At 41.7% G+C, this 22,249-nt stretch overlaps 1 protein-coding gene across 1 annotated transcript in view; it reads right to left on the bottom strand.

The window, feature by feature from the left end:
* Positions 1 to 14,363: 14,363 nt before the first annotated feature.
* The window catches only part of LOC138609435 (growth factor receptor-bound protein 10-like), a 32,122-nt gene continuing 24,236 nt past the window's right edge, over positions 14,364 to 22,249 (bottom strand). Inside the window, exons 11-15 of the mRNA XM_069682079.1 lie at positions 20,855 to 20,971; positions 20,314 to 20,380; positions 19,759 to 19,846; positions 19,236 to 19,329; positions 14,364 to 18,167 (exon numbers count right to left, since the gene is read on the bottom strand). Coding sequence (XP_069538180.1) covers positions 18,021 to 18,167; positions 19,236 to 19,329; positions 19,759 to 19,846; positions 20,314 to 20,380; positions 20,855 to 20,971 — 513 coding nt within the window. The 3' untranslated portion in view covers positions 14,364 to 18,020. The remainder of the gene's footprint in view (positions 18,168 to 19,235; positions 19,330 to 19,758; positions 19,847 to 20,313; positions 20,381 to 20,854; positions 20,972 to 22,249) is intronic.

Below are 22,249 nucleotides of genomic sequence, written 5' to 3'. Positions count from 1 at the left end.
AAATATGCCAGTAAAACACACTTAAATTGTACAGAGCCTTTACAAATGGAGCATGCTTCAAACCACACAAATATCACTGCTTTTCCGGTTCTGGACCCTTGTGACTGGCAGCCAGTTATGGCAGCTCCATCCCTCTTTCGGGGGTTTGTAGTTTTTTTTAGTACTTTTTTTCTGTTGTGTTACTTTTTACAACCATCTACTCCGTCAAAATACAAACATGGATGTACAACTTGTGAGAGGGCCTTTTCCTTACTTATACTACTACTACTACTACTAATTCACACTTCTTCCGGGGAACCATTCAGCCGTGGCTCCATTTTTTTCTCTCCCAGGAACAGCTGATAGTGCTGTGCCACCCCATTATGTCCCTTGTGGAGAAGACTGGACATCCCCGCAGAACTAAGGAGAAGGAGAAGGGGGTGCAGAGCCAGAGTAAAATGTCAGGAAAGAAAAAGATGTTAAGCCAAGTGTGAGAGAGAGTGGTAAGAGAAAGTGCAGAGGAATCATGATGTATGTGAATAAGAGATGGTGCAACCCTGGGCACCTCAGTGTTAAAGAGCAGCACAGCACTAACGATGTTGAAGTAAGTATTTGACAGATTTTTGTCCTCTTCTATGCAGCTGTCATTGCGATTACTGTGTATAACTGAGAAGTGCTGTGCAGCCCACACTAAGAGGATATTGACACTTTGGCCCACTGTATTACAGACTACATAAACTATTGTGTAGAGAACACTGTACCCACAGTGTTTCTTTAATAACAAATCCTGGGTGACCCCTGAACTAAGAGCCCTGCAGATTGAGAGGAAGAGGGTTTTTTAGATGTGGGGACAAAGAGGAGCTAAGGAGGGTACAGAAGGAGTTAAAAAAGAAAATCAGGCAATGCCAGCTACATGGCTGAGATGGAGGACCAGCTACAACAGAACAACAGAAGGGAGGTCTGGAGTGTGTGTCTCTCTCTCCCTCTGTCTCTCTGTCTGTCTCCCTCCCTCCCTCTTTTTTTCTCTCTCTCTCTCTCTCTTATATAAATGCAGCTCATTTACTCCAGATCTTCTGGTCCCATTAACATTACCAACCATATATTTTCCTGGGAGTTCTTGTACTCCCCTGTCTTGTAGGTTCCTTTCCTGGGGATCGTTGCTGCAGACCACCTGCTGCTATGGACCTGCTCAACTGCAACAACCTGTCTCTATCCTGCATCTCCTTCTATCCCATTTTGCGGCCCATCCAGTCGAGGCAGATGGCTGTTCAACATGGGTCTGGTTCTGCTCGAGGTTTCTGCCTAAAAAGGAAGTTTTTCCTTGCCAATGTGCCAAATCTTGGTAAGTGCTACTCATGGTGATTCATGTTGGGCCTCTCTTTAAATAACATAACAAAGAGTACGGTCTAGACCTGATCTTTTTGTTAAGTGTCTCGAGATAACTATGGTTATGATTTGGCGCTATACAAATTAAATTTGATAGATTGATTGATCTACAAGGCTGAGATGGAGGACCAGCTAAAACAGAACAACAGAAGGGAGGTCTGGAGAGGCCTGGAAAACATCTCAGGTCACAGCATAGGCAATGGGACAGTGTTAATTTTGGCAGCTATTTTAGATTTAGTCTTAAAATGGAAATGCTTATTAGTTTTAGTCACATATTAGTCATTTTTACACTTTAGATAGTTTTAGTCTAGTTTTAGTCACCGAAAACTCAAAGATCAAACTATTGTTGTCGAGCTGCCATTTTGGGACATCATCACCTGTATGGCTGGGTTGGATTCAAGGGGATCCGCACATGGCCCTCAACCAATTTAATCAGTTACAGGAATGCATTGCCTGTATTTTGAAAGACTGATTAGACGCACAGTGAGGAAAATATTGCTGATCATTGAAATCGACAGAGTTTTTATTACCAACAATCTATTTTAGCTTGTCAACGTCCTTGTAATGAGTTGTTCTGGTTTAGTTGTGTTTTTGATTTGTTTCGTTGTTTAGGTATTTCCTGTTTTACTTTGACACCTTGTGTCTTGTGATGATCCACTTCCTGCCTTTGTGTTTAAGGAAATTAACACTGCTGTGGGATGAGTCCTGAACTTGAAGACCAGGAGTGGGCAAAAGAACAAAATTAGTTTTTTAACCAATTTGACACTTCTTCCCCCACTCATCAGAGCACAGACCAGCCAGACTCCCACTCCATCTCTGCCCACTGCCAACCCACTCCCCCCCCCTCTTCTCCTCCTCCCCACCCCCAGCCTCTCCATAACAGCTGACCAGGTGAGAAACAAACTGACAAAGCTCAGGGCTACAATGGCCACAGATTTGGGTGGCATCAGCTCCAGACTCCTGAAGGACTATGCAGATCAGCTCTGTCGGGTAAGATCAGCCAGGTTCTCGTTTGTAGGGCTGGTTATCCTCCTTATGCGTTGTACGTTGTTATGTATGTACACATAAAATCTTCTAGTATTATTGTGAATGTAACCTAAGACCACTCTACTGTCAGAGTAGAATGTCACAGCATCGCATTCAGTGTCCATCTCATCCACAATTACATCTGCTATTTCCACAGCCAAAACAGGTGCGCATAGCTCAAGCCTTGAAACAGTCATCTCTGGACGTGGAGCCAGTTTTGCCTTGCCAAACACTAAGCCAACATCTGTATTACATCTTGCATTGGTTGTACGCAAATAGGCTACAGCGGCTATTGCAGTTGTGGACGTATCACAGAAAACACACAGTTCCTTACTTTCTGCTTGGCTGAGTGATGTGGAGGTGTACTGCCGGGAAATCTTGATCTGTTCAATGTTCTTCAGTGAGTCCCTCCACAGTTTCCATTCTTCGTACTTATCTTCTGTAAGAGGAGCATCCCAGTCACATGGTTCTGAGGTGAGTGCTCTGAGCAAAGACCTTCCTTGAATTCTTACAGGGGAAGCAAATCCCAGTGGGTCAAACACAAACAAAACTCGTACTTTGTGTGAGGCTTCTCTGTCACTGACACTTAGAAGGTGAAAGCATCCTCTGTAACGTCCCAACTCACTCCCAGACTTCTCTGCATGGAAGGTGGATCAACATTGAGATCCAGATCTTTCAGCCCCTTAGCAAAGTCATCATGAGGAAAGGCTCTCATCACACTCTCTGTTGGAAGATAATTTGTGAGGTTTGAGAGGGCTAACATGTCTTGGGCGTTCTGAAGAAGAGTGATCATTTCCTCCTCTGTGGTGAGGAACACCAGACCGTCATCAACGTTAAAGTTCCTCTCAATGAACTGCCTTGCCCCTGCTCCGTATTCTCGTTCTCCCTCTACAGCAGCCCTCCTGAGCCCATAGGTTGCCACTGATGATGATGGGCTTTTACCAAAGATATGAACTTGCATCCTGTACTCCACTACCTGATCGTTAAGGTCATTATTACGGTACCACAGGAAGCACAGAAAGTTCTGATGGTCTGGTCGTGCCACAAAACAGTAAAACATCTGCTCTACATCAATTGTCACTGCCACTGGCAACTTCCTGAATCGCAGCAATAACTCAAGCATGCTATTGTTCATGTTTGGACCAGTAAGGAGGACATCATTGAGGGATACACCATGGTGTTGGGCGCTAGAGTTGAATACTACCCTTATTTGTCTAGGTTTTTGATAAACTCGTTTAACTTGTTAAACTCTGAAATGAGGTAGGTACCAGCACTCTTCATCTGGCTGTAAGGGTGGAGCAACTTCTGCATGTCCATTCTTGAAGACCTTGCTCATGAATGCAATGTAATGTTCCTGTTCTCTGGGTGCTTCCTGAGTGTCCGGATCAGTGCACCGAGATGATTCCTTGCCTGTTCATAGTTATTAGGGAGATGTTGTCTTGGGCTACAGAAAGGGAGTGGAGCATCACAGCTGTTTGATGCATCCTTTTCCATAATCTTCAGGAAAGGAAGATCCTCCATAGAAGGGGCTGGTTTGTCATCATCCTTTGTGTAGCGGAAAACAGACTCTCCAATTAGACCTGTTTCGTTGATTGGCAGGGGGCACTGTTTGTAGTTTGGAGTACAAGACTTGTGAGACTGGTAGTCCTGGCTGAAGCTCTTCTTGACACAAATTTTAGGGGGGCAAGGACTTGTAAGGCGATGTTCCCCACCGAGACAGACCCCTCCTACAATCACCAAGCCAAGAGCCCCACCTCTGTGCAGGTTGAGGGGGTGACTGAAGAAGACAGAGCTTCCTTTTCCTCCCCGCCATGCTGTTGGGGGGGGGGGGGGGGGGGGGGGCGATAGCTTGTCTAGTTGACCAAGGTGCTGGGCCAGCACGAAGAGCTGCAATGTGTTTCTCACTGTTGCACTCAGAACACTGGATGACTGCCTTGCAGTCTTTTGCTTGGTGTAAAGTACATGAACAGAAACATAAACCATTTTCCCTAAGGAATATCATTCATTCCTCTTCCCTGATGCTTCTCTGAAAGTTCTACACCTTTGCAGGAGCTGGGGCTTTTTGTGAATGGGACACTGCTTCTTAGGGTTGTCCAATTCCTTTGCCTCTTCCTTCTGTTTAGTATTGTCAACCTCTGTTGTGTGCACTGCTATGGGTGTTTTTACTGTTGTCAGTGAGAATCTCTTCTTTCGGTGGTGGGGTGCTTGAAGTTGCGGAGATGAAACTTGGGTCATTTCTCATCCTTGCTTCCTCATGGATGAAACCAGAGAACACAGAGAAAGGTGGAAAGCTGACGTGGTTTTGCAGTTTGTATTTTGTCCCATGCACCATCCATCTATACTGGAGACTGAAAGATAGTTTCTTTAAGAGGGGATTAATGCCACGTGCCGTGTCCAGGTAAGACAGACCTGGTAATTAACCTTCTTGTTTTGCTGAATGCACTTCAAGGAGCAGGTCACCTAATTCTCTCAGGTGTTGAGGGTCTCTATTAGTAACCTTGGGAAAACGTTCAAGCTTGTTAAAGATAGTAGTCTCCATCGCCTCTGCAGATCCATAACACTCCTCTAACCTCTCCCAGACCATGCTGAGAGCATCAGCAGGGTATCTGATGTGAACTGATCTCACTCTTCTCACATGCTCAGCAGACTCCGGTCCTAGCCACTTAATTAGCAGGTCAAGTTCCTCACTGGGTTTCAAATCAAGGTCTTCTATGGCATTTAAGAATGTAGACTTCCATGCCTAGTAATTCTCCGGCCTATCATTGAATTCCATCAGTCCAGCTGTAAGTAGGTCACGGTGAGCTAAAAACTTTGCTAGATCCGAGACATTAGAATGTGACTCACAAGAGATGTTGTGTGCTCCTGCACGTGGCTGGTCAGTATTCTCTGTAGGCTGTGGCGTGTTCCCTTCACTTTCTCTTTTAGGTCTGAAACGGAACAACAGGTGTCTGATTGAAGGAGTCTCATCAACAGAAACTGGGGCGTTTGGAGACGAATGCTGCTTTTTAAACTGGCTATGAACAGGCTGGTAATGAAGGGGAGAACCACCACTTGGTTTACGGTTATCTGCTAAGCTAGCAAATCCAACCTCAGTTTTAGGCTGTGGATTATCCTCGCATGCTGATGACTGGTTGGTATTCATGTAAACATACTAGTCTTGAACATACCTTTCAGTCCTGTCGGCTGATTGATGAGGTAAGCTTTCTTCAATGTCACAGATTCAAGATAGCTCCTTAATGTCTGGCAAATCCACTGCTGCTTCGAGTATTGTAGCTTCAGCTAATGCGGCCTCCTCCTCCTGCTGGATGGCCTCCAGTGTTGTTTGAAGACATGTTTCCTCCACCTATTTGCTTCACAGATCCCTGACACACCGAGAGAACACTGGCAGCACTGTGGGGATCATGTTCTTTGACTCCAGTGCCTTCAAAACAATCCAGCATTCACTGCTCAGGGGAAAATAGAAGGAGTGGGAGTAGACTGTCACCTTGCTGCATAGATGATTTCCTACCTTACTAACAGACCACAGTAAGTGAACCTACAGTGGACGGTGTCCCCCCTTTCTCTTCACTCTGTATAGATTGGACTTCAGCTACAAGCTGCTGGGAGCTGTCACCTCCGGATATTCTCTGAAGATACTGCCATCCTTGGGTCTGTATCTGAGGTTAATGAACAGGAGTACAGGGAGGTCATTGCTGACTTTGTTGACTGGTGTCAGCTAAACCATCTTAAGTTTAGCTTTTTAAGTTATTGAAGCTATGCCAATACATGTATTAAGGATCCTAGGTTATGTTTCATTTAACGAATTAAACAAAAACGGGTTGAATCCAAATTTTAACCAAGTAGTTCCCGAGGTACGTTTTTTGGTCTGATAGTTGATTTTATTAGGGAGGGGCAAATGTTTCTGTTATACCATTTTTATTGTTAGAAAGTAGATGTATCTGTGATTTTTGATTTAGTAAAATGAGAGGCATTTTTCTTTACCAAATTGAAAAGGCTTTGCTACAGTTAAGTGATGATGTTTTGATGTAAACTCTGATGTATTGTATTTACCTGATTTGTTTTGTTTTGTTTTGGTTCATTTTGTCCCTATTGCCCAGCCTCAGGTTTCTACAGTAAAAGGGTTGAAATGAACTTAAAAGCAAATATGCTTTAAAGCTATCATAAATAGTATTCTTAAATTAATTTGAAAATATATTTGTGAATTATAATTCTTTACAAAATGTTATTTCAGTATATTAATATGTAAACACTCTTTTTAAATTAAGTGTTAAAATGAACCTGTTCTGTTTTGACCAGAACCAAAACTCTAGTTCATACGTTTTTGGAAAGATAACTTTTGAAACAAAATTGCTAAACAGTTCTCAGTTAATAACAATCAGCCGAGAAAAAGTAGGCTGCTCCACTTACCTGGAAGAGGTTTCATTCTTGCTATTTTTTTCATTTGAAACCAAAACCTAAATCTATGCTCAATCATACTCATAACTACAATAACACATTATTAGACACAATTTAATTGTGATCATATATTCCAATTTGACTTTTAAATAGAAACATTTTGTAAATACCCTGTAAAAGAACACACTTTATTTCCTGATTCCACAGGACCCTAAAGAATACATTTTAAAATGACAAAATCTCACCTGAAGTAAAAAAAAAAAGAGAAAAAAAGAATGGACCTATAAGGTGTGTAAATAGTGCATAAAGTAGCAAAGCCATTATAAGCCAGGCGTGATTCAGTCACCTATAAGGATGTGTGATACTCAAAATATCTATACATTTTGTAGAAACTTCAAAGTTATCTGGCTAACTGTATGCTTGCTTTGTTGAGCACCCCAAAACTAATGTTTGTCTTGGATAGCTAGCACTAGCCCCTTTTTCACTGCCAGTTCACAGCAGGATTATGCTTCTGTTACACATCGTGTTCTGTGTAAAATGCACAGAATGGTGGAAGTTGTTCTGTCTCTGGGCTGGCACCGAAGGTAGTAACGGGGGCAAAATGGCATCAGTGTAAAGGGTCGAGTCGGCCGGGCAGAACAGCACTGTTTGTACGTCAAGCATGCGCTGTTTGTTCGCACATTTTCAGCACTGGAACACTATATGACATCAAACGTAAAAACACACACTGGGGCGGCTTTACATGGGTGTTGCTCTGTCCAATGTAAAAATGGCAAAGGCGCCATAACAGAGCTTCATTACGGTACTGTGACAGAATTTTAATATAACAAGGGCTACTGTCTAAACATCCCCCATTTAGCAACAATGCTAATTATCAGATTTTTAATGCTGTCAAAGTTCATGTTTTAGTGCCTGGATTCGAGCTGTTTTGAATTGCAGTGATCCATTTGCTTTTCCTTTCTTTTCTTTTGCTTTCTGTAATCTGTAAAAAGATAGCTCCGGCTTCATGTTGAATCTTTTTTTACAGTCCATAACAAAGTAGCTCTTTCCCATTTTAGAAGTCTTTTTTGTGTTTTCTCAGCAGTCAGGCTGAATACAGGCAATGACACTCAGTACATGCTTTCTGCCACTCAGTGGGTGTACTCCCGCTTACCGTGACATTACGTGCATAACCTCTATAAAACAGTGCACAAGCAACTCATCAAAAGCCTAGGCAGTTGGGACAATGCATGAGTCATGGCCAAAGAGCAGGTGCAGCAACTAAGGCATTATAAACATTCTGAATAACATAACCACGAACCCCCTTCCCGGAAACTAAATCTCTGGCACCAACTTTCTGGACTCTTGCCCCAAATAATGCAGCCACTCACAGTGTATGAGCACCAAAAATTACTGTGGAGAATGGAACTCATGATTATATAATACTCAAAAAAAGGGCTTGATGATCACAATGTCTGAGTACATCTGCCTCTAATGCTTAGGGGTTTCACAAGTCTAATGTAGGAATGTAAGAAATCTGAAGTAAGACTCCAGATGATACTAAGTACTTAAGAGACTGGGTGGAAATAGACACTATCATACATACATTCTCAAACTTTAAGACATCATGGGGCCATTCCTGTGGGAGAAAGGCAGCTTTGGACTGGTAGCAAGGGAATCAACTTTGTTGTGTCTGCCACTAGATGGCATAATATACCTAAGAATGGCCTGTTTGTATACAGACAAGGAATTGATAGAAGAAGAGTGGTTGAGTTAAAAAAAAAGGGTAGAAGCTGTATTCAGCATGTGTTATTGCATGGCTAGCAATTATGTCGGTTAAAAGGATTACTCGCCTCACTGATTATTACTACTTGCTGCTACTAATACACATTACAGCTGGCGACGATGTCTGTACCCATCCCTGCACTGTTCGTACCCTGATGAGGGGAGCCATCTATTCCATTCATTACATGGCGAAAAATGTTCCAGAATTACTAGCCATACATGCTACTGGAAACTCCTGGCCAGAAACGTGTTCTGTTCGTTCATGCCCATGGTAAAGAATGACAACGTTTGTTCTACACCCTACTGGACACAGGAGATTCGTATGATGAAGCCATGGCGGCTTTGGAGGTACAATTTGTGCCGCAAGTGAATATTGTCGTGGCTCACCATCACTTCAGACAGAGAGCTCAACGTGCTGACGAGACTTTGCCTTGGTATTTGGCTGCACTGAGGGAATTAGCGGCTACATGTGCCTATGCTACTATTGAAAATGAGATGCTGAGGGATCAACTCATTGAAAAGGCTTATGCACAGGCAGTGCGAGAGAGACTTTTACTGGAACCATCCCATCCATTGAGACTCTACCATTACACTTGCATGTAAGGTGGAGCATGCCCTACAATCCTCCAGTATGCTGACTTGTGGTGCTCCTGTGCACGTGGTCACGCAGCAAAAGCTGAATCAGCGGAGGTAAAATAGACACCGCTCTGCCTCTGTATGAAATGGACCAACCCAGAGCATGCTGCAGACACTACAGACTCTTGCTTTTGATGGACTGTGGATGCGAAACGCATTTTTAGCGAACTGAAACGGTTGCTACTTGACAGTCCGGTGCTTGCACTATTTGACCCCTTACTCCCAACCTTCATGGTGACAGATGCTATGGTCTGGGTGGTGTGCTGACCCAAATACACCCAGATAAGACTGAACGTACTGTAGCATTCGCATCAAGGAGCCAACCGCCGCAGAAAGAAAATATTCAACAGTGGAAAAAGAGGCCCTAGTGTGTGTGTGGGCTGTGGAAAAGTGGACGTCAGATCTCTGGGGGCTACTCTTCACACTAAAAATGGACCATCAGGCACTGACCACAATGCTTGCCACCAAAGACATTGGCCAGGCAGGCATGAGAGTGTTGCGGTGGCCAGCCCAATTGCTCTGTTTCACTTATGACGTGGAGTACAGACCAGGGTCACAGAACCAAGATGGGATTGCCTGTCATGTCTACCGTTACTTGCCAATACAGCCGCAGTGGAGGAACCTGATAGGGTGGGGTCTGTACTATCAGCTCCATCCATGCATGACTTCACATCTTCCACTGTGCAATTCCCTGAACTTGACCTCTTGCGTGCCCAGATTGAAAAGGGATGGCCTAAACGCAAGAAGGACATGGAATGTTACTTCCTGATCCGACACAAGCTCTCTGCGTCTGACGCCCTAGTCATGAGAGGTGAACATCGCTATATTGTTCCTGTTTCCCTGGGAACTACAGTGGTTCACCTTGCGCATGACACAAACCAAGGTGTGTACTGGTGGTCTCAGATGGATAAGTTGGTGGACTCTGTTATTACCACATGCCTCACCTGCCAGCTCCCGTGACTCTTAGGAGGAGTGCTAGAGTTGCTAGGATGATGGATTTCCAGCCAGGTTAAGGACTGTCATGTCAAGTTCTGTAATTAACTTTATTAGACAGTACTACTGCAGTATACAGGGGTCCAAATAGCCACTTAAGGAAATTTGATATGTGGTATTTTCTGATTGTGATGGGTAAATGGTAAATGGTAAATGGACTGTACTTATATAGCGCTTTTCTAGTCTTTGCGACCACTCAAAGCTGCTTTTACACTACATATCACATTCACCCATTCACACACTGATGGCAGAGGCTGCTACGTAAAGTGCCCAACTGTCAATCAGATATCACATTCATACCCGTTGGCTATGCCACCGGGAGCAATTTGGGGTTCAGTGTCTTGCCCAAGGACACTTCGACATGTAGCCTGACGGAGCTGGGGATCGAACCTCCGACCTTCCGATTGAAAGACGACCGACTCTACCACTGGGCCACAGCCGCCCGGGTTGGGTTGGTAATGTTTTGGTTGTCGCCCTAAGGGAAAACAGTATAGCAGCTAAGGTCATGCTCAGAGTGTTGCTTACTAACCTAAGTTGTCACAAATGCCTCATATGTTTTTACTTTTCTATTTTGAAATGCCCTTTCATATTCTTTTAAGTAAGGGGGGAATGCTGGGTCTGCCACAAGATGGCATAGTATACTTTAGAGTGGCCTGTTTGTATACAGACAGGGAGACTGTAGAAGAAGAGTTAGAGAAAAGAGTAGAAGCTGTATGCAGCTTGTGTTATTGCATGGCTAGTAATCTCTATTTACAGATTCTACATAGTAGAATATTCTACATATAGAATCTGTAGGCAGGGACATGGATTTCCGGAAAGGCAAGTGTTAGGATTTCCGTTTGAATTACGCTTGTAGTCAGAGTAATATTGACCAATCACGTATCAGCAGGCTGAGGCATATGCAAGAAAAAAAGTCTGTGAGGAGAGCAAAAGCAGGCAGAACGTAATCCACCGTAATGCCATCCCGGCTCCCATCAGTGTGATCTGACAACGATTTACCCTCTTATTAATTTCTATAAACAGACATCTGCATGTTAGTTCAGCTAACAATCCGTTCTAGATCTAAAATGTAACTTCAGATGAATTCCCTTGATGCTGTGTCACGAAAGCCAGGACTTCCTCAAATGCATCAGATCGATTCGACCTCGGTTCAAATTATCTTCTCCTCTTGACGACGGACCTGGTAAAGCTTGAATTTTTACTTCTTACAAATCTGCATCATGATGTTGGAATTTTGGCAAAGGTAAGACCCATCAATAACAAGTAAATCACAAGAAAACGGTTTCTCTTTCTGTAACAATGCAGCACACAGAAAAGGAAGTCTTGATAGGAAGTCGATTATTGCTTACCGCCCGGCACGTTCACCGGTGTCCCCAGAGGCTATATCGTCTCAGACTATAGCCGATGGGATCTGAGATTGCATGGCTAGCAATAAAGTCAGCTAAAAGGAGTACTTGCCTTGCTGATTATTACTACTTGCTGCTACTACTACAAATAACAAACTTGGCGCAAAGACACTGGTAGAGCAAAGGTGATCTGAGGTCTGGGAGGCGGCTCAACAAACGAAGAGGAGAGGAAATTTGTATTCTGGGAGTTGTGCCAAAAGGAGGAGACAGCAAGAGATGTAAAGACAGTTTCTCTTGCAAAAAGGGGCAACTGTGGTGGGAAGGCATGCCGAGGAGAAAGACAAGCTGGGAGGACCTTTGGAGATGGAAGCACATCAGATGTAGAACTGATGAGGAAGCTAATCTTGCTTCATTCCACTTCCAAAAGAATTTACAATGTTAAAATGTTACAATTTCATTGAGCAGACGCTTTTGTCCAAAGTGACGTGCATCTGAGAGTCAATACAACAAAAGCAACGATCAAGACAGGAGGGAACGAAGTCAGTAAGTGCCAACAAACAGCTTCAAGTGTGATTGGACAATGGTGCCGACAGGCAGTGCACAGGGCGTTTTTTTTTTTTTAATAATGATCATCATCAGCAACATCAATAAGGTCGATATAAAACGTCATCATCATCATCATCATCATCATGAGAATCCTAATCAACATAAACCACATCCTCAATGTCGTCATCATCAATGGCATCAATATCATTAAGTGCAGAGGTGTTCATGAAAGAGCTGGGTGTTTAGCTTTTCCTTAAAGGTGGAAAAGGGACTCTGAGGATGGATTGGAATTTGGTAACTCATTCCACCACCTTGGGACTACTGAGGAGAAGAGTCTAGCTAGCGACTTAGGGCCCTGTTGTGATGGGAGTACCAGGCGCCTTTCATTGGCGGAGCGTAGAGGGCAAGGCGGAGTGTAGACCTGGATAAGGGTGTTCAGATAGGCAGGAGCCTTTTTTGCCTGTTTTGTAAGCGAGCACCAGGGTTTTGAATTTGATGTGAGCGGCAACTGGGAGCCAGTGGAGGGATATGAACAAGGGAGTGAAGTGCCGTTTTGGGTTGATTGTAGATGTCAGTCGTGCTGCTGCATTCTGGATCAACTGCAGAGGTTTGATTGTGCATGCAAGAAGGCCTGCCAGTAGGGAGTTGCAGTAGCCAATGCGTGATATCACGAGAGCCTGTACCAGCAGTTGTGTTGCATGCTCTGATCTGATCTTCCTGATGTTGTACAGGGCAAATCAACATGACCGAGCAATCGAGGCCACATGAACCTTAAAGGTTAGCTTGTTGTCAGTTATGACACCCAGGTTCCAGGCAGACTTTGTGGGTATGAGTTCAGTTTGTCCAAGGGACTGACTGGGATGACAAGGAGCTCAGTCTTGGTTAGGTTGAGCTGAAGGTGGCTTTCTTTCATCCATTTCGAGATATTGGCAAGGCATGGCGAGATCCTCCATCATGGAGGAGGGGGAAGGATTTCTGGGTCAGCCGAGGAGAGAGAATGCGCAAATTAATGTAATGAAAAACACTTAAGGTCTTCAAAACGTAACAGAACACAGCACCAAGCCAGCCATTTTTGGTTTATAGCAATGTTGTCTTTTATTCTAATTTCCAATAAACAGAGAATATATCAGTCCCTTATTTATACAAAAATACCTGAACAGGATCCGTACAGACAGAATGAAGCAAAGCACAATGGGGTTATCTGAAAAAATGATTACGGTTCATTTGCTCTTTATTACTTTCCCTGAAAAGTTTTTTAACTTCAGCTTATGATGACTTCAACCAAAAAATAAAATCCAACAACACTGAACACCTGTACCTACACTGAGTCATCAGTGTCGATGGGTACTGAATGTTGACCTGATATTAGGATTTAGTTCCAGTAGGATTATGTTTCACAGTTACATCTAACTGTAAATGAATGCAGTGAGTGGACGGATGGCAACTAAGGACATGATACTATTCACGAGAGGCACCTGCTGCAAGAATAGGCTTAGGTAAGAAAAAGAATTTAAAAACTTTGTTATGCACCTTAACATCAGAGTAATGAAGAAATGCACAACCCTCTTGAGCTACAGCATATAATTGCACTACTTGCGGTGGAAGGTGCACAAAAGCTGCAAAGAATATCCCCAAGAGTTGAGCGTTCTGTGTGCGTGTGTGCTCTTAATGAAAAACCACTGGCGTGTGTGTCAGGATAGTATTCAAACAATTGCTTGAGTGGAATCAGATGTGTCAGGCAGATAGGCAGAGAAGGGATATTCAAAAGATGCTGCTTTAAAATAAAAAAGCATCAGAATTGGACACTGGCAGAGTTCAAGACTGTCAGCCTGTCAGCTTATACACACAACTGATGTTCAGAAATTTGACACACGTCAAAAATCCAGTTTTTCTTAAAATAAAAAACAGCTTAATTTAATACTGTATATAATGTGGTATATTCTTTTATGTATATAAATATATATAATTATAAAATATATATATATATATATATAATTATAAAAAATATATATATATATGTATATATATACGAACTACTGTGTGTGTATATATATATACATATATATATATATACATATACATATATATACATATACATATATATGTATATATATATATATACACATATATACGTATATATATATACACATATATGTATATATATATACCTATACATATATACATATATACATATACCTATATATATATATATACATATATCATATATATATATATATATATATATATATATATATATATATATATATATATATATATATATAAGGTCTTTTTGTGGCAAACCAAAGAAAATACACAATAATGTCAATATACACACAATCAAATAATGGAATAAAGGAAAAAATAAGTCATTCTTCATTTTACACGGAGTTATGAGCAAAAGCATAACGCCCCATACATAGTGATCTGTGACCTAGGTACAGTGTTAGATCTACATCTTCTCCATAGCTTCACATACTTATAAAACAAATTATACTGTATACTGGTATATTCATATACTTGGGCTTGTGTATAGGATTGCATTGTTACACAGTGATTAAAAATGGAGGGAGAAAGAGAGGACGATGGTTTGTCTCTGGTGACACATAACAATGTGGTTTTGCGTCCCGTTCTGATAGACAGGAAAGCACCTCAACAGAGTGATGGGAATGCTGGGATACCGCCAGCCAAAAGTCCCATCCGCTCAAAAATCCACAGCTTACTATGACATTACCCATCCGACCTCTTACTGTCTCTAGAAGGCAAGTTATGATAACCAGCAGACTTAGCAATCCTGGATTTAACAGTCTGGCCATTCACACACACAAATTCACCACAGGGTTATAGCTTACAGGCTGGACACAGGTGGGAAAGGGGGGCAGGGGTTCAAGAATTATCCAATCCCTGGAGCGAGTCTGCCCTTACTGACTAGTAACTCCTGATTGGTGTTAGTGATATGTGATTTGGTCTACTGATGGTAGTAGAGGCTTGAAGGTCAATGACAGTACTTAGAGAGCATTTAGTCAGCCTGGCAGGCAGTCTGATGGCCTCCTGCTAACCCTGTTCACTGTGAAGTTGGCACAGGATAAATGGGAAGTGCAGGTCAGGGAGGGTGGTGGTTCGGGTGGGAGCGGGTTAAGAGTCACAAACTTTTGGTACAGACTTTGTTTGCTGGTCACATGACAGCAGGAGATAGTATAAATATATTGATACAAATATGGTCCTTGCACTTATGCTTTTGGGATTTTATTTAATCCATGCTATCAATAGGGGGCACCAAAGTCCTAATTTTTCAACTCCTACACATGGTGTCACAGTCCACATCTTAATGGACAAACCATATCTGCTTTCAGTTTCATTTCCTAAAATAGATTTAAATAACCATCAAACAACACATGTCCATGTTTTTTCAAATAAAATAATGAACATTTGTATTGTTTATGCAACGATTTTGTTTGGTATTTAAAAAATGCAATTCAATAGATTTTCTGTCCAAACAGTCAAAACCCAAAACATATTCACTTCTCTATGACGTTAGACGAGGGAAAGCAGAAAATACGGACGTGAGAAGCTGAAGCCATGGCATTTTTGGTTGAAAATGATTATTAATTATCCCAATAGTTACCATTTGGTTTTCTGTTGACTAATCAATTAAAACCTTATGGCTGCAAGGCATTCTGGTCTACTGAGGCTGCTGTTGGTGTGGACATTGTTTCCTCTACCTCTATCATTGTGAATCTCTCCGAGTGTGATTGTTAAAAAATGGCTTTTAAAGAAATAAGTCCTTAACACTGTGATTGACGGTGGATTTTTACTTTTAGGAAACAGACTGACATGTTGGGAAATAAACTTATTAGCTGTCTTGCCAACAGTCGATGAGAAGACTGATACTACTGTTATGTTTTTAGTTTATTCAACTCAGTAAGAGAGATCTCTTAAAAGTGTGAAGGAAAACACTATAAAGTCCAACACCTATTGTACAGCCAGCAGCTATTTAGCTTATCTTGCAAAGTTGCTGCACATGTCTGAAAAAGTTGAGCAGATAACCCCTGTTAAAACCACAAATTGTCATTTTCAACAACATAGAATGTGGTTAGTGATCAGCTTTAGAGGTGCTGGTATATAAATTTTGTTTATACAGAGCCAACTAGCTGTTTTCCCCTGTTTTTCAGTCTTTACGCTCTGCTAAGCATGCAACTATGTTAATAAGAGCGTTTCCAAAAATGTTAAATGATTAATTTAACATAACATTAAACACTTATTCAACCCTCCTGATATCTGAAATGTTACTGTATGTGCATTTAAAGAAGCTTCGATTTCATACACAAGGCTCCCAATTTTTACTTAAGGCGAGTGAATCTCTTTCCACTGTACATGGATGCACAGTCAACTGAGTTCACATTTCAAGTTCTTTGTTCATTAACATTATAAAACAAAATAAAACATTATAGGAGTGCTTTTGTTGATTTGTCTTTTCTGATGTGTGGGACAAGTGGTCAGAATCCGAACATGACAGCTCCAACCCATCAATATCAAATCAAGATCAATAAAATGTGCAAGCAGTGAGCTTAAAACAGACTTTGGAAAAGAAAATGACATTCAAAGACATATTCACCAACACATTTACATTTCAGTTTAAAAAAAAGACTGTAATAGCAGAAGTCATGGGGTGGATAATCTTTAAAGAAGTCTATTTAACAGTCATCCTCCTCCTCCTCCTCCTCCTCCTCATGGTCTACACACGCTGCAGGCAGTTCACGAGCACATTCATTTTACCAAAAGCATGGTCATGTTGGTTCAAGCCACACGGAGGTCCAAGATGTTACAAAACCTATCTGAAAGGCACTGCATAATCAGCCGTGGCTCTCTTTGCTCCCACGCCACTGTAATCCAATCAGAACTGAAGGAAATTCACATGCATGCTTTTCAGAAGGGGAGGGGTCAGTGGGGGGGCTGGAGAAGGATGAACTGAGAGCAGGCAGCTTCATTTAGCTAGAGAGAACAGCTGTCGTCTGTCCGCCCAGGAGTGCAAAGCTAGTTCTGCATTGAATCAACAGTAATAAAACAGCATTAAAATGACATCAAGTAATCAACTCTACAAGAGAGGCTTGTTACAGCCTTCCTGATAAACATTCCTCTGTCCTTTCAGCAAACTCTCGCCGCTGCTCTGCTTATCTTGCCTTAAGCTACAACTCTTTCTCTCCCAACTTTTCTCTGAGCTTCTGTGGAGGAGGAGAGGCGGGATCAAGGTGTCACCAGGGGGATTGTGGGAAAGGACACAGCAGAGTGGCAGCATCAAGTCCATTTGGGGGTTGCGGGGTGGGTTATCAGCTTATCCAGACTGGACTGCACAGGTTGAGAATAGCTCTGGATCAGCTTTGTTAGACCCAGAGAAGTTCTCGTCCATCCCTGATGATCGATGAGGAAGTCAGAGGGTGGCGCTCCCCGCCCATCTCAGCCACAGAGTGGAATGGGTTGGGCGGGTACCACAGCTTATCAGGCCTGGAGGATGAGGGCGGTTAAGGGGTTGAAGGGAGACGGACTCTGAGAAAGAGAGACCCGCAGCACTCCTGCTGAACAGATTTAGGCTGTCTTGCCTTTTACAACATATGGTCTCATTTTAGGGTCAAAACGGCAATGACAAAACCAAGTCTCCATGACAACACAGGAGTAAGGTGATTTCTAGGTTCACAATCTGCAATGCTTCAGCCATCCAGATGCTTCCCATTCTAATATCTCAACAGCGATAAGGCGGAGAAAAGCATGGGCACATTGGGAAAATCAAACATCCAATGCTGGCTCCTGCTGAGTTGTTCACAAAACCCAAAGTTGACTTAACTTTTCTCTATCTTCTCATCCTCATTGTGTTGGTGAGGGAGGGGCAGATGGGAGTTGGGATCTCAGGGTGAGAGGTGTGCAAAAAGAGGGTGAAGGTGTCAGGTTTGAGCAGTATCACAAGGCCACAGCGGTGCAGGGGTGTTTGAGCTTGCAAGGCAGCACTCCTCTGTTAAGCTGGTAAAACTCCACCAAGTGGATCAGGTCTGTGAACTTTGTGGCGCCATCGTCAAGGCTGAAGAACACCTGGCCATCTTCCTCACACTTCGGGCCAGAGCAAGAGGTGGGGGAGAAGACAGTTAGTCATGACATAAAAGACAACTGAAAAAAATCTGTGACATGTTGGGACAAAGCAAAACAAACATATAAAACAAATGTCTCAATAAATTTATGTACAGATATTCATGGTCCCCAAAGGATGAATCGTAACTCTTTGACGATCCCCTTACTTTTCATCTACTGCCACCAAAAGATATTTGAATTCTTTGGTTTATGACCAATTACCTAACCAATGCCAAAAGCATCAGCCTCAGCTTTTCTTCTTACATACTGTACTTATTAAAACACACTAAACTAAGATGTTGAACATTATACCTAAACATCAGTGTGTTATCATTTGCATGTCAGCCTCATAATGTTAGCTGATTTAAGTCCCACGATGAAGACGTAGTATGAGAGTTCCATTAGATGCTTGAAATTAATATTAATAAATATCCTTGTTTCCAAAGTTTGCCAGAGCTGCTCCACCGATAAGTATGTCTTTACACTTTTAGCAATCTCATTTAATCTAGGCCACTTTTCTCAACACCTCAGCAAATATAACCAGTACTTTCTGCATGGCTAGATATCACCAGTACTACATGAAAAAGTATGTGTCTGTTGCTATTTATGTGAACTTGCCCTTTGAGATATTTTAAGTTAATCTCTGCATTGTATCAAAATAAACCCAAACAGATGTCTGCCTGGGAGGAAGGAAAAACTTATTCTGAAATCTCAAAAAAAACTTGGTATGCTTAGGAAAATGGTCGGTAGTGACGTGAGTGTAGCAGGCTTGCAGAACATTTAACATTTGAAAAAAGGTGGACCAGCTAGAAACTTCCAGGGCCAGATAAAGACTGAAGTTATTGGGCTTTTGCTTGAAATGTAACAACAGGTAATTTCACCATATCATATCATAAAAATATTATGTACCAGGACAATTTTTGGTTATGTAGTTTTCTGAGAAGTCAGAGCAGAGATCTGCCTCACTGTGCTGTGTTTGCCAGGATTTTACAAGTGAGCATGGCTTATTTCCTGCAGTGTACTGTGACTTCATTGTGTAACGTGACTGACCGGTAGGATCTGGAAGTGCTTGATCTTCTGGTGGTGGCACAAGGTGAGCACAAACGCCTTTGGATTACTCTGACTGTCCCGCAACAGGAATAACCTGACACAAAGAACATAGCGGTATGTGAGAAATGATTAATGCTTCATGAAAAGGATGAAATAGAAATATCACAACTGTAACTCCATTTCAGTGATTTTTACACAAGTAAATTTCAAATGACTCTTTGAAAACCTTTATCTTTATCCACTGGGTGAAGGCTATGTATATTGCCTGGTCAAGCCAAAAGACCATTTTAGACAGTGACATTTAGAGATATATGTTATTATTAGCAGCAGTGATGTCTGTAGTTTTTAAAAAAATTCTAATTCATGATTTTTTTAGTCTAACAGATAATCTTATCTTGACTCACTTTTTCCTGAAGCCTTTTAATGCATATCACACAAGACCAATTTAGCATAAACTGACAACATGTAAAACAAAATTGAAAAAAGGGGCCTCTCAACACACTCAGCAAATTGTTGTTCTTACCCGTCTACTTGCCCTTGTTGAATGATCATTTTGTGAGCTTCCTCCCTCATGATGCGGCCATGAAACCATACCTGTGTCCTGTGAATGACTGAGAGACACACATTTGACTCAGTAGCTGTGGTTACATGAACACTTTTTAACATCAGTTAATGTACTGTAAGCAACTGCTTACAACAATGTTTCACATCCCCAAACGTTCACGTTGAGATGGAGGGTATGTATAGAACGACAACAGCCAAAAAGTGTTCAGGTGAAAATGTTTACATGGTACTTTTCTCTTTTGATTGATTTGTGAAATTGTTTAGTTTCATCCTTTGCCACCAATAGAAATTGGTGCCCATTTATTGTTATTGAGCTGTTAATATGGAGCCTTTTTATTCTGTTTTTCTGAACAGATAACAATCAAAGTATTATGGCCCATCTAAATGTAAAAAGTGGTTATGTATAGTGGTAAGTAATATAGTCTTAGTAAATTCTGCCATCAACAAGACATACAGTCTAGTTAGCCTCATCTTGTCAAATGTTGTGTTTGTCCGTGCTTTGCAGTGACAGTACCTGTGCTCAGAGAGGAAGGGTGCAGCGGGCTGGGACTGCCCAGGACATTCATACGCTGGCTCCGTTTCTGTGTGGAAGGAAGGGCACATGTGCAACAATTACAACAAATTAAACAATATTCCTTTTAAATCAGCCATCCAGCCTCAAGCCTTTGCCTGTGATACATTGAACTGTACAGTATCTCGGGCCAAAACAGCAGATCTCTCTAGGAGATGTGTTCAAGTGTTGCTGCTGCATACTTGAATTAACTAAGAAAAGTGAGCCAGGGAAAAGATTAATTAGTTCAAAAATGTAAAAAGGTTTTCTTGTTGTTTCAATGTACAAAAGTTACAAATGTGGAAAAGATATTTGTTGAGAATAATTTTGAAAGTAAAAGCTGTGATCACAAATGATTTGTGGCAGAAAAACCAGGGGAAGTTAACGATTGTGGATCATTTTAAAGGAATGTATCACGTAACAACTGGGGCTTAAATGTGTTCATATTTGGATTCCAATTTATTTTACTTCCTGAAGACCTAGCCATTGCATTCCACTTTCTTACCCTCCAGGTCTGCCCCTCCTCAACGGCAGCACTCTGGGCCTCAACAGGGTTGTCGATGACACGACCGGTCCTTCCGGAGAAGTCCATGGCGACCAGGGAGTTCTCAGATACACTCCTCTGTTGAGACGTGGCAAGGCGGGATGATAGATGGAGGGTGGTAGTGGGTTGAGAGTAGGGGGAGGGGGTACACAAGGATGGGGGAGGGGGGTAGACGCGGGTGAGAGGTCAAACAAGCCAGACACACTCACTGGGGCATGACAAATCCTGTCTGCACACAGACCCACTTCAGTCAATCCACAAATGTCCCTGTGAGGAAAAGCATAAGTCTCCCCTGGCTCTCCTCGCCTCAAATTATTCTGGTTACTTTGGTCTGTTTTATCTGAAAATAGTCAATTAAGGGAGTGTGTTTTTTTAAATCATTATCATAAAGTACAGGATATACAGTATATTGGTATGTGATAACAGGGATCTTTTATTTGGGTGGGATGAAATCAATATTACTTCTTCTTACAAGTATTGACTTTAAATTTAAGGCTGTATACCTTGTGGGTTAAAAAACATGAGGGGCAGGTGAGATCATCTTAGGCTTTTTCTCACATGTTTGCATTGGCACAATAAAGCAAACTTCTATCATTTGATTATTGAGGTTGCTATATTCTCACTTTTAACCAATACTGTTTATTTTGCTTTTAAAAACCTTAACTGTCTGTGCACCTTTGTAGCGAACAGATACTGTGATGGAGACTGTATTTTTTGCATGAGCCCAAGTTTAAGTATAGAATAAAGACACCCTAGATTTAATTGCTAAACTGAACTGGCAATTATCACTAATAAAATTATGTCAAATTATAGATTGAACTACCACACATATCTAAAGCAAGCAACTTTATATTAGACACACTTCAGATCGGCGTCTATGGGGTTTTCTGCAAAATCATAAAAAGAAGGAATAACAGACATTTATTATCATACTACTTTTGCAATTTACCACAACACCTTCTACATTAAACTTTGTAACGGACCACTGAACAGAAAATATGAATTAAATTTCTTTATTATGAAAAGCAAAGTTACTGACATGCACCGTTTAATAAAACTGAGAAACACACATCCTACTGACTAAAAAATGTTGTGTGGTTAATTAAAAGTTCAACATTCAAACTTGATGATTTGCGAATGTACACCATAATGCTCTATAGTAAGGTAAATTGTTTGATCATAAGTCCCAATATAAAACTCGCTCCACCAGTCCATAATGTTTAAAAAGTGCAAACTTTCCCAGATTGTACACCCTGTACGTGTGTCTGGGCCTTATGTAAACGTTCTCTCTTTTAAATAACTCTGGGATAACATGTTATGTGTCGGATGTACTTTTGTCAAAGACTGCTGTTTGTT

The sequence above is a fragment of the Semicossyphus pulcher genome, unplaced genomic scaffold, assembly GCF_022749685.1.
Source record: "Semicossyphus pulcher isolate SPU_LCO1_2020_fin unplaced genomic scaffold, fSemPul1.0.p SCAF_5, whole genome shotgun sequence".
Lineage (NCBI taxonomy): Eukaryota > Metazoa > Chordata > Actinopteri > Labriformes > Labridae > Semicossyphus > Semicossyphus pulcher.
Note: the sequence above shows the minus strand (reverse complement) of the source record. Positions and strands in the feature narration are given on the sequence as shown.